At 41.8% G+C, this 12,062-nt stretch overlaps 1 protein-coding gene across 1 annotated transcript in view; it reads right to left on the bottom strand.

The window, feature by feature from the left end:
• Window positions 1-12,062, bottom strand: part of NCAPG (non-SMC condensin I complex subunit G) — an 86,277-nt gene that overhangs the window by 36,360 nt on the left and 37,855 nt on the right. The window contains exons 8-13 of the mRNA XM_068277881.1: window positions 11,280-11,420; window positions 9,341-9,464; window positions 9,158-9,247; window positions 6,207-6,386; window positions 6,002-6,112; window positions 2,798-2,917 (exon numbers count right to left, since the gene is read on the bottom strand). Of these exons, the coding sequence (XP_068133982.1) occupies window positions 2,798-2,917; window positions 6,002-6,112; window positions 6,207-6,386; window positions 9,158-9,247; window positions 9,341-9,464; window positions 11,280-11,420 (766 nt within the window). The remainder of the gene's footprint in view (window positions 1-2,797; window positions 2,918-6,001; window positions 6,113-6,206; window positions 6,387-9,157; window positions 9,248-9,340; window positions 9,465-11,279; window positions 11,421-12,062) is intronic.

Below are 12,062 nucleotides of genomic sequence, written 5' to 3'. Positions count from 1 at the left end.
TCTAGTTCAGCAATTCGACCTACACCAATCTCAGCTGTTCACATTTCATAGAGTCCATCACCTGATCTCATCCAATAAATTACTCCCCCCTAACATACTTCCCGAAATATTAACAATGTTGAATTTCAAAGGTCATTATAGGGGCGGCATCTCTGTATGGTATGAGGCTCTACAATCCTATTCGATCTCTCCCCTACTACGTTACGCAAATATATGGTCCTATGATCTTCAATGTAAAATTAGCAGCAAGCATCTAGCAACGGCAAATAAATCAATTGTTAAAATTTCAAAGTGCAATTCTCATTGGGAAACATCCCGCAAAATCTTATATAGATGGTACATGACTCCTAGACGCATTGCCTCTTTCTCTGCGGAGATGTCCCCTCTATGTTGGAAGTGCCAAAAAGAAATTGGAACGTATGTACATATGTTGTGGAACTGTCCTATCATCTCTGACTTATGGACACGCATTGAGAAGCTAATCCAGAGGACCATGATGTGTAATTTTACCCTAACCCCCCAACTAGCCCTACTCCTTGTAGGCGTGGAGACTCTACCCCCCAAATTTAAACCCGTTGTCTGTCATATTATCTTCGCGGCTCACCATTTAATTTTCTCAAACTGGAAGTCCCAAGACCACTTTCTCATATCTCAAATTATTGCGATTACCCATAAGAACATTCTTATGGAAAATAAAATAAGAGCTAGGATAGGCCAACCACGGAGTGAGTTCTATTTCCCAGTAACATGGTTGCATATATAAACAACTCTCCTCCCGTTACTATAACAAAAAGCCTTGAAGTACATTACCCAGGACAAGCTAATTCTGAGACTATAATTCTAGATTAGGAAGTGTTTGCCTTCAGGTTTGTTTTTATTTTATTTTTCTTTCTTTTCTGTTCTTTGTTTCTTGCTCCCTTAAGCCTTCAGGTGATTAGTCTTATCATCAAGAGCAGCATCGTACACCCCTACACCTGCAACTGCCTTAGGTATGTGATGGTAATACTACAATGCGCCATAAGCGTATAAGTCACCACAAATAGGTTATTCCCACGGATCAATCGCTTACCTCATCGAGGAAAAACACTATTGTCATTGCTGACGGGGGCTCGCTCTAGCCCACTGTAGCCGTCAGTTAAGTGTAATATCAATAGCACTCCCTAGCCACCCTCAGGGTCATGTAAGGTTAGTGATGTTTGCTATATCTCTTAGATCAATCAATATTTCCAGTTTCATGTTAATGCAGATTCTGTTATTTGTTATGTGTAAGTGACAATATGCATATCACCTTATGATGTTGTTATACATTTCATTTATTCTTCAATAAAAAACGTATAATGAAAAAAAACCAGGTATCGGTGCTTTCAGCAGTGTGAGCAGGTGCCATGTCCTTGTCAGTACAGGGAAGCCCTAAAAATAGGATGTTGTGCTAACTGCATATGATATACCAGTGGACCAACACCAGCATATGAAATGGCTCCCCCAAATTATATCACTGACTGTGTAAACCTCAAACAGCCAGCATCTTTAGCAATGACCTTTTCAGGACTTTTTCCACAATATTCTATACATTTCTGAGATACTGAATTATGAATTTTCTTTACATGTGGGCCATAAAAAAAATTGTTTGAAATAGATCACTGTGTGTATGCTAATGCTGTGTTACTAATAAGACTCTCTAGAGCACTGTTTGAGCTAGGTTGCATAATGTAGCTCCACCCCCTGCGGAAAATAAAGCATCAGTACTTTCCAAGCTGCAGAGCTGAAGACAAAGGCGGAGACCTCGCTCTCTCTCTTTTGTGTTGCAAGGGGGCAGAGCTACGTGCTGTAACCAGGGCTCCGGATAGTCTGATTAGTAGCACAGTGTGCCGGGGCGTAATAACTTTACACTATTAACATACCTCTTAGTTATTTTTATTTTACACCAGAAGTGTGCTTTATTAACCTTCCAGGCGGGATGATGCACTCCTGTGCTAGCTGCCCGGTTATTTAGATACCTGCCATAAGGATTGTGTGGTATACGTTTGCTTGGCCAGACGTCGTTTCTGTTTTGCTACTTGCTCCTAACCATGTAGTGCCAACAGGACTTCCAGAAAGTGCTTTTACATTGGCCTGATGAAGGGCATTGTATGCCCGAAACGAGTGTGTCGTTGCCAAATATTTCTTGCTGAATGCACTAAGGCCTTACTACTGTTGATTGTTCAAAAAATCTACTTTGGATGATTTATGCAAATAAGGAGCTCCCTACAGAGACCCCCTTTTTTTAAGGATTATTGTGTATTTGTGTCAAAGATTTTGATATTTTTGTACTACAAGACCTTGCAAGACTTGTTTATTTAAAGTCCTTTCTATGAATACAGAGTTGTCTTGGTGTGAAGTGGACCACACCCAAAAGGACTTGAAGGTTTTTTGGTCTTTTATCATTATTCCAAAAAAGGTGCACTCTCAATTACAATAACACAGTGTACAGATCCATGGCAGGAGAGTTACAACCGTCCTCGCACGCATGCCGCTTCCCTATACCTCCCGGTAGCTAACCCTGAGCCATGCCCAAGATTACGGCTTCCAGCATGTTTTTCTCACCCCGAGCCTGGCTCAGGGTTTACAGTCAATGAAGCCAATGTAAACTCTTACCAAATGTGCTTTTGTTGCCTCTTGTTAGGTGCACTGTGTATTAGGTTTATACATTGTGGCATTCTATTTCTACTCCACAAAATAAAACTATACAGTTGGCACATAAAAGTTCATTTCATTGTTAGATTATGAAAACAACATTTCCCAGGCTTATATTGCTTACTTGTAAAAGCAGCGTCAAGTGTTGGTGTGCAAAGTCCTTGCTCTGCAGGGCACAGCAGCCAATGCACAGGACGGCCATGTTTCTTACAGACGGATGCACATTGGTTATTCCTGGAAGTATCTGCATAGACAGAGGTGAAAGGTCATTTTATCAGACATGGAATTAACTAGATTTTGACAGTGATCAACATTTCTCACCAGAGAGCGAGAGAGAGATAGCAGATAATTGAATATATGGAAATTCATCTATGGAGAATCGCAACCTTCATAGGTAACAATATCCAGAGACCTGCTTTCTGTACTCTGTGGGGATACAGTGAGGGAAAGAGATTTGATCTCCTCCTTCTGATTTTTGTCATTTGCCCTCTGACCAAGTGGTGACTAGTCTACAATTGTAATGGTAGGTTTATTGCTACAAGAGAGAACACCACAAAAACCCAGTGACACAAAGTCAGAGCTTGATGTGCATTGAAATGTGTGAAATAAGTCTCTATAAAAAGATACTTAATACTTGGCAAAACCCTTTGGTTTGCACACATCTCAGGAAGGAAATTGGCCCACTCCTCTTTGCATGTTCACCATGCTACCACTGAACAAGTATAGCCATTTCCTTTCCAGTCAAAAATTAGCTCCCCTCAAATAAGCAGCACAGTTATTCATCCACAAATTTCCAAACCTATGAAACCGCTACCCCCCTCCCTCCCTCCCTCCCACCAATTAGCATTATCCATCCCCTAAACCTATCCTAACATCCCCTCAGTACTAATCTACCTCTAAAGCTAACAATCCTTCCAACTACTATTTATTGTATTTTTTTTTTATTATTTATTGTATGTACGGTATACTATCCAGCTATTGGCTGGATATTGTACACAGGAGACCGGTGTTTGAATCTCGGCTCTGCCTGTTCAGTAAGCCAGCACCTATTCAGTAGGAGACCTTAGGCAAGTCTCACCAACACTGCTCCCGCCTATAGAGCGCGTCCTAGTGGCTGCAGCTCTGGCGCTTTGAGTCCGCCAGGAGAAAAGCGCGATTTAAATGTTGTTTGTCTCGTCTTTTTCTATAAAGCACCAACATATTACGCAGCGCTGGACAACAAAAAGGGATACATAAAATGTAAACATGGGACGACAGACAGAGGTAGCACACGGTTGTTTTATCAGCATAGCACAAAGTTACACATGCAAACAGGGTATAAGATGCATGATCATGCGAGTGCCTAGTGCCTGTATCTATCCCACCCATAAAAAAAAAAAAAAAAAAGAAAAAAAAAAAAAAAAAAAAGCACAACTAAACAATAACATGAATTTGCAACAAACATTCCCAAAATATACTCTTCTAGAAGTTTAAAGCTGCATCAGGATGCTTGCGCATTGGGACACAGCTCTGCCCTTATACCTGTTGGCAGTATCAACAGAATGACCTCAACTGCAATATAGTAAAGCAACCACAAGATGTCACTGTTAAATGTAAAGTGCTGCAATGATCTCTATGGCATGGTTATTTCCTGTATTTACTCCGTGTTCCTCTCTGTCCTAAGTTTGCTGCATTACCTGATGGTGGTGTATTTTTTTTTTTTTTTAATCTCTGCAGGTTTTCTTCAGTAAAGAAAACGTCATTAGGTGCCTATCTCTGTACATACCTCTCTGTTTCATCAATACCCCACTGTATGGACAATAAAAAAAAATAAAAAAAAAAATAAGTCATAGACCACAATAAAAGCAGTCAGGATTCCCAACCTTTCCTGGTCTAAAAGGTTTTTGTGTGGCACTACAAATACTTAAAAGCGGATCCGAAGTGAAAAACTAACTATAACACGTAACTTGTCTTTATAAAACGTATCTGAAGTTTAGATAGTTTACGCAGTAAATCTAGCTGTAAACCGCTTCAACAGCAAATAATTATTTATTCCTGTGATACGAGAGCTGCCATGTTGGGCTTGATATCATTACACAGCTGTGCATCTCCGCCTGTGTAAACTCCACTCCCCTCTCCTTGCCTCCGAAATCCCGTGCATGCTCAGTGTGAATGTTCTCACAGAGTATGCAATACAATCAGACCTGACTGACAGCAGTGGTCCGTCACGGGGAAATGTCCCCACATATGTCAAAAAAAATCAGACATTTCAGAGCTGCTGACCCCCACTTTTCACACTTGCCTCCTTTCCATGCAGTTTACTCAGTACAGAGCAGACCATGAACTAAGTAGACGGGAAGGCTGTGGTCTGCTTCTTGAGCAAGGTTATGGTGACCGGCATCCTTCCCGTCTACGATCCCCCACTTCTCCTCCGCTGCCCGTGTTTCTACTCTGCCGCTGATGGCTTCTCCTCCGACACTGATGGATTCTCCTCCACTGCCCGCTTCTTCTGCGCCGCTTATGGCTTCTCCTCCGCCTCTGATGGCTTCTCTGCTGCTGCCCGATTCTTCTGCGCCGCTGATGGCTTCTCCGCTGCTGCCCGATTCTTCTGCACCGCTGATGGCTTCTCCTCCGATGCCCGCTTCTCCTCTGCCTGTGGTGGCTTCTCCGCTGCTGTCCAATTCTTCTGCGCCACTGATGGCTTCTCCTCCACCGGCTGCCCACATCTTCTGCACCGCTGATGGCTTCTCCTCCGCCGCTGCCCGCTTCTTCTCTCTTCTTGCACGACCCTCTGATGTCCTCCAGTGTTCGTCCCCATTCCCTGCCGATTCTCTGCACCCTGGATTCAAAATCAGCACTCCACTTGTCAGGAGAGAGGTACTGAACTCAAGCATCGCGTGAGTTCAGCTGTTCTTGACTGGGAACGCCCACTCCTCCTCCGACTGAGTTCCCATAACTACACCGGCATGAGACTCAGAAGAATGCTAAGGCGCTGGGGTGAAGGGGGCGTGGATTAAAGTTTTAAAATGTAAAAAATGAAAAAAAAAAACAATTAACATATTACATTTTCGAGGGGGAGATTGCCCTAGAACATGTATGTATAGGTCACATTTATTAAAAGGTGCAAATCTTCCCCTCGGATCCACTTTAAGTCAGCTGTAGCTCTTCGCCATATACCAACCTACTAAAGCATTTCATTTTATATCATAGTAGCTAAGCGCATTAAGATATTGGGTCATTTTATTTCAAGCGACGCCTTATTTGGAGATTTCTGGTCACAGACTTATTACTTTGGTATGACTGCATGAGTGATATTTTCAGAGTCACTTTGTCCCTTCTAGGCACTTACCAGTGATTCAATTATCTCATTCAGTGTTCCTGCCAGTCCTTTAGAAAGTGAAATGTGCTTTAGGAGTTCGTTGCACATTATCAGGCACTTGAGGAGTGTTTCAGGGTCATTCTACAAAAGACATGGGTACAAAAGTGACACTAGTATGAAGGCTTACTGTAAGATCAACATTACCAGATGAATATCCCAAGGAACAGAGCCAAACCTTTTCTATGCGAACTTCTTTCAGTTCTGGCTCTTCCGTTTCTTTAATCAGATCTGCTTTGAGTTTTTCCAACTCTGAAACTTTATCTTTCAATTCGGAGGCCTTAGCGAAGTCTTGAGCGTTTACCGCGTCATCTAAGGCTTGCTTGCACTCATTAAGCTGCACTTTCACATTGGCAATCTGTAAGGATTACAATGACACTTTACTCAAGCACCATGCATATAAGTTAAGGTAGTCACATATCTAGAGATGATGGGTAGATTCAACCAAGAGCCAAATCACGTGCTGATCAAATCTGATTAGAAAGATTTATCGGCTGTCCATACACCGCAGGACAATTCCCAATGAATTTCAGCATGAAACCTCTTGGGAATTGGCTGAGCCCGCCACATATCCCCTAATGTATACAGTGGGGTGCGAAAGTTTGGGCAAACTTGTTAATCGTCATGATTTTCCTATAAATCGTTGGATGTGTTAATAAAACATGTCAGTTAAATATATCATATAGGAGACACACACAGTGATATTTGAGAAGTGAAATTAAGTTTATTAGATTTACAGGAAATGTGCAATAGTTGTTAAAACAAAATTAGGCAGGTGTATAAATTTGGGCACCACAAAAAAGAAATGAGTAGATTCTTCTTTTGTAGAAATTACAGCCTCTAAACACTTCCTGTAGGTTCCAATGAGAGTCTGGATTCTGCTTGATGGTATTTTGGACCACAAAACATCTCTAGTTCATTCAGGTTTGATTGCTTCCGAGCATGAATAGCTCTCTTTAACTCACACCACAGATTTTCAATTTTATTTAGGTCTGGGGACTGAGATGGCTATTCCAGAATGTTGTACTTGTTCCTCTGCATGAATGCCTTAGTGGGTTTTGAGCAGTGTTTATGGTCGTTGTCTTGTTGAAAGATCCAGCCCTGGCGCAGCTTATGCTGTGTCACAGATTCCTGGACATTGGTTTCCAGAATCTGCTGATACTGAGTGGAATCCATGTGTCCCTCAACTTTGACAAGATTCCCAGTCCTTGCACTGGCCACACAGCCCATAGCATGATGGAACCACCACCATATTTTACTGTAGGTAGCAGGTGTTTTTCTTGAAATGCTGTGTTTTTCCTCCATGCATAACTCCCCTTGTTATGCCCAAATAACTCAATTTTAGTTTCATCAGTCCACAGCAGCTTATTCAAAAATGAAGCTGGCTTGTCCAAATGTGCTTTAGCATACCTCAAGCGGCGCTGTTTGTGCTATGGGCAGAGAAAAGGCTTCCTCTGCATACAGCATCTCCTTGTGTAAAGTGCGCCGAATGGTTGAATGATGCACAGTGACTCCATCTGCAGCAAGATGATGTTGTAGGTCTTTGGTGCTGGTCTGTGGGTTGACTGACTGTTCTCTCTATTTGTTGCATCTGTTTATCCGAGATTTTTCTTTGTCTGCCATTTCGAGCCTTAAAGAGAATCTGTACTCTAATATTCTTACAATAAAAAGCATACCATTCTATTCCTTATTTTCTCCTGTGCCCCTCTGTGCTGTTTCTGCCACTCTTTGCTGCAATCCTGGCTTGTAATTAACAGTTTTAGGCAGTGTTTACAAACAAACTAACCAGCTTCTAATAGGCTCAGCTAAGCATAGTGTGTGAGAATGCAGGGGGCCTGCAGAGGGTGTGTATCGCTTCTACCAATCACAAGCAGCCCTGCACATTCCACACAATCAAGCTTTAGCCCGACAAACAGGACAGAGGAAAGATACATTGATTTATTACAGAGACAGTGCAGTTAGGAAAGACTGCAGTAAGCCAGAGCAGATTAGAACAGGCATAGGAACTTATAGGATAGAAGAACTAAGGCTGAAAACTTTGTTACAGAGTCTCTTTAACTTGAACTGAGCATGTGGTCTTCCATTTCCTCAATATGTTCCTAACTGTGGAAACAGACAACAGATCTCTGAGACAGCTTTCTGTATTCTTCCCCTAAACCATGGTGAACAATCTTTGTCTTCAGGTCATTTGAGAGTTGAGACCCCCATGTTGCTGTTCTTCAGAGAAAGTTAAAAGAGGAGTGAAACTTACAACTGACCCCCTTTAAATACTCTTTCTCATAATTGGATTCACCTGTGTATGTAGGTCTGGGGTCACTGAGCTTACCAAGCCAATTTGAGTTCCAAAAATTAGTTCTAAAGGTTTTAAAATCAATAAAATGACAACAGTGCCCAAATTTATGCATCTGCCTAATTTTATTTAAACAATTATTGCGCACTTTCTGTGAATGCAATAAACTTCATTCCACTTCTCAAATATCACTGTGTGCGTCTCCTATATGATATAGTTAACTGACTTTTTTTTTTTATCAGAACAACCAACAATTTATATAGGAAAATCATGACGATTAACAAAGGTTGCCCAAACTTTCGCATCCCACTGTATGTATGTGCATTTATACATTACCCGTTTTGTGTTAGTCTTTGGTGCCCACCTTCAAAGCTGCCACTCTTCCCTGTACATGCTGGCCGGCATGGTATGTATGTGATGTTACACGCCGGCAGCGTGTATGGTATGTGTAATGGCCAGCGGTGGATTTGGAAGAGCACCACAGGACAGATAATATATAAATGCACATTCATACACATTTATACCTTACGTGAACAACGCCAGGAGCTTCATTGCTAATCCCGATATTTCTCGTCGTTACCGCCACACACCTGACCAACCACGATGGCCAGACATTTTGCAGCGAGTCCGACCAATTAATGCAACAAATTTCTGCCCGATATTGGTTGCAATGCGCCGAATGGGCATGCACTTGGCGGCACAGATTTTCATACGATAATAAAAATTTGATGGTCGATCAGCAACCAAGTCGCCTGATGTGTGGCCTCCTTAAAAGTTCAAGAACAATGGCAGAATGATTTGTATTTGGGGGGAGGGGGGAAGAGAATATAAAATCTTACCTTCACTTGCAGCTTCCTTGACTCTGCAGCATCTGGTGGGTTGTCTACAGTCACAATTGGCTCTCGGAGTTCAGAAATCATTTCTGCTACCTATTAGGGAAGAGTTCATGAAAAACTTAGTTTCAGCTACAAGACAAACATGTGTCCTACTTTTCAATCTGAAATCTTAAAAAAAAGACATACAGCTACTATTCGCCTGTCATCGTCCGTGATGATGCGGAGTAAGATATCCACCAGAGGAGATATAAACGATGTGGGGATATTCTGCATGAGGAGTATCTCTTGTAATACAGCGAGAAGACGTTTCCTGGGATCAAAGATAAAGCACAGAAAAAGTCAAGGCAATGAAGATCTTGGTTAATATATTTAAATTCCAACACCTAGCACAGATCTCAATAGGCCCTCTGGTCGCTGAATAAGCAGAGTGCCCAAATGTCACCTATACTGGAGGCTTCTAAAAATGTTTAAAACATGCTTCACCCACCTCCAAGGCAGGTGAGCTTCTGTGATTAACTTCAATGGAACTTGTGGAACCTTCCTTTGCAACAGTGGCTGGAGCTTAATCGCTTTGGGACCACCAACGGTTAAAAGTACGCCGCGCTTGTCTAAAGACAGCTGAGTTCCACACATTTTCATTAGCTCCTGACCCCATGATCACTGTGCACCAATCATACTGAAGTGAAAAAAAAAAAAAAAAAAAGTCTAGTCCTCAACCTCTTGAGAACCACAGGTTTATACCCACCTAGTGACCAGGCCATCCTACCTAAAAATAGGCAAGGGTATCTGCGTCCCATGTTCCTGTGTTTTTTTCTTGTGCGCATGTGCAGGGACGCAAAAGCACTGAGCTGGGGGACTGACACACGGACGGGGCTGGGGGGAGATGTGCACGCATGCGCCGGTGACAGACCTAGAGCCCGTTTAAGGTCAATAGTTGTTTTTTTTTATAATTCTGCACTTCACAACTTTAATGTTTGTTGCTCAGTCATACAACTTAGCACCCAAATGAATCTTACCCCCTTTTCTTCCCACTACAGAGTGTTCTTTTGGTGGTCTCGGTTTGCTGCTGCAATTGGCAGTTTTTTTTTTATGAATAAAAAAAAAGATCTGTTTTTGTTTTGTTTTTAAAAAAACACTATTTCTTTCTTTCACCCTTCCCCCAAAATTAGCCCTAGACTGATACATACACTACATTACACATACACAGCCATATGCCTATGATAGGGAATAGATTGTGAGCCGTTAGGAGGGACCGTTAAGTAAAAAGGCTGTCCCCTTGTACAGCACTGCTCTAGATCGCAGCACTGTACACGTTTATTTGGAATTTTTTGTTAAATACAGCCTGCTAGCTCCGATCGCGGCTGGCAGGCTGATTTCTTTGCGCAGCTCTAACGCCCACTTGCACACGGTCCCTGCAAATCTCAGCTCTCGCTAGGTCAAGCCACCTTGCGTGACTGAGGAACGAGAGAGACACTCTGCGGCCGTCATCCTGCGTTAGGCAATCGGAGAGTGGTGAAATTAACCAGACCTTTTGGTCCCAAATGAGTTGTAGAACAACTGAGAGGGATATGGAGGCTGCCATATTTATCGCCTTTTAAGCAATACCAGTTCCTGGGCAGTCCTGTTGATCCTCTGCTTCTAATACTTTTAGCAATAGACCCTGAACAAGCATGTGCAGATCAGGTGTTTCTAACATTGTTAGATCTGACAAGATTAGTTGCATGCTTGTTTCTGGTATTATTCAGACACTGTGGCAGCCAAATAGATCAGCAGGGTTGCCAGGCAACGGATTTTGTTTAAAAGGAAAATAAATATGGCATCTTCCATATCCCTCTCACTTCATTAAATAACATTCTATGTACTGTATAAGCATCATTTTGAGCAGTCATTTTCAGGACTGTTATGTGTCAGTATTATAGCAATTTTAACGAGATAAGAAATACAGAATTGCTACAAGACAGTAGTAGCTGTGAGTTGCTATAATTTAGGTGAGGAGTTCTGAGTGTGTTTAATAGATTCATGTTGGTTCAGATGGCTGTGCTAGGTAGCAGAGGAATAAAAGAAATGCGTGGGTGGGTTACTGCAGTCGAGGTGACATAACACCAAATAAGTCAATGTGACCTACCTTCCTCCCTCTTCACTGGTATCTAGGCAGCCTATTATATGAATTAGTTGCTGCCCTATGAACACTTTAGTCATCAGATCTTCAATTTTAGTTATATCTGCTTTCTCTTCCTCTGTTAGAACTGGCAGAGTCCGAAGATAACTGAAGTAAAAACAAAACAGTTTTATTACGCCTCTAATAACAATGTGGTGATTAAAAACAGAAGGGTGGAGACATAAAACATTCTTGTTCGTCACTCTTAACTAGGATCACCATTTTTTGTATTCTAGAGAAAAAATAAAAAGTGATCAGTACTTTGATAGCTCTGATGTAATTAACCTAAACAGGTGATCCATAGCTCAATTAATGGGACAGTAATTCAATCAACCAGCAGCATTCCATCTTTATAAATAGGCCCCACGTAAGTACTGTACATTATTCATACCAGGTTACTGGAGACAGAATCCAGTCCATAAGCTCTCATAATTCCTTATAACTAGATTCCAATTGGCAATACAGCAATCTATAATCAGCAAGTGTCTCTGTGGTCATTAATTTGACTAAGCTGCTGCATCCCTTCAGCCTTAAAACATGTAAATAAGAACATGGTAAGAAAGCCTTCAGGGTTCATACACTAAACTGCGGTAGTCAGAACGTGTGTAAAGTCTTACCGCATGAGTAGAGCAGAATGCAATACATTACATGCAATGCATTATGCTCTGCTCAATCTGCTCATTTTGTTAAGAGTAGCAGCTGTAGCTCCGTATAAAACGGGGCCTTACTGGGGGAAAGTACCACTTCCTT

This window comes from Hyperolius riggenbachi, chromosome 1 (assembly GCF_040937935.1).
Source record: "Hyperolius riggenbachi isolate aHypRig1 chromosome 1, aHypRig1.pri, whole genome shotgun sequence".
NCBI lineage: Eukaryota > Metazoa > Chordata > Amphibia > Anura > Hyperoliidae > Hyperolius > Hyperolius riggenbachi.
The sequence above is the reverse complement of the archived record's forward strand: the minus strand, read 5'-3'. Positions and strand labels throughout refer to the sequence as shown.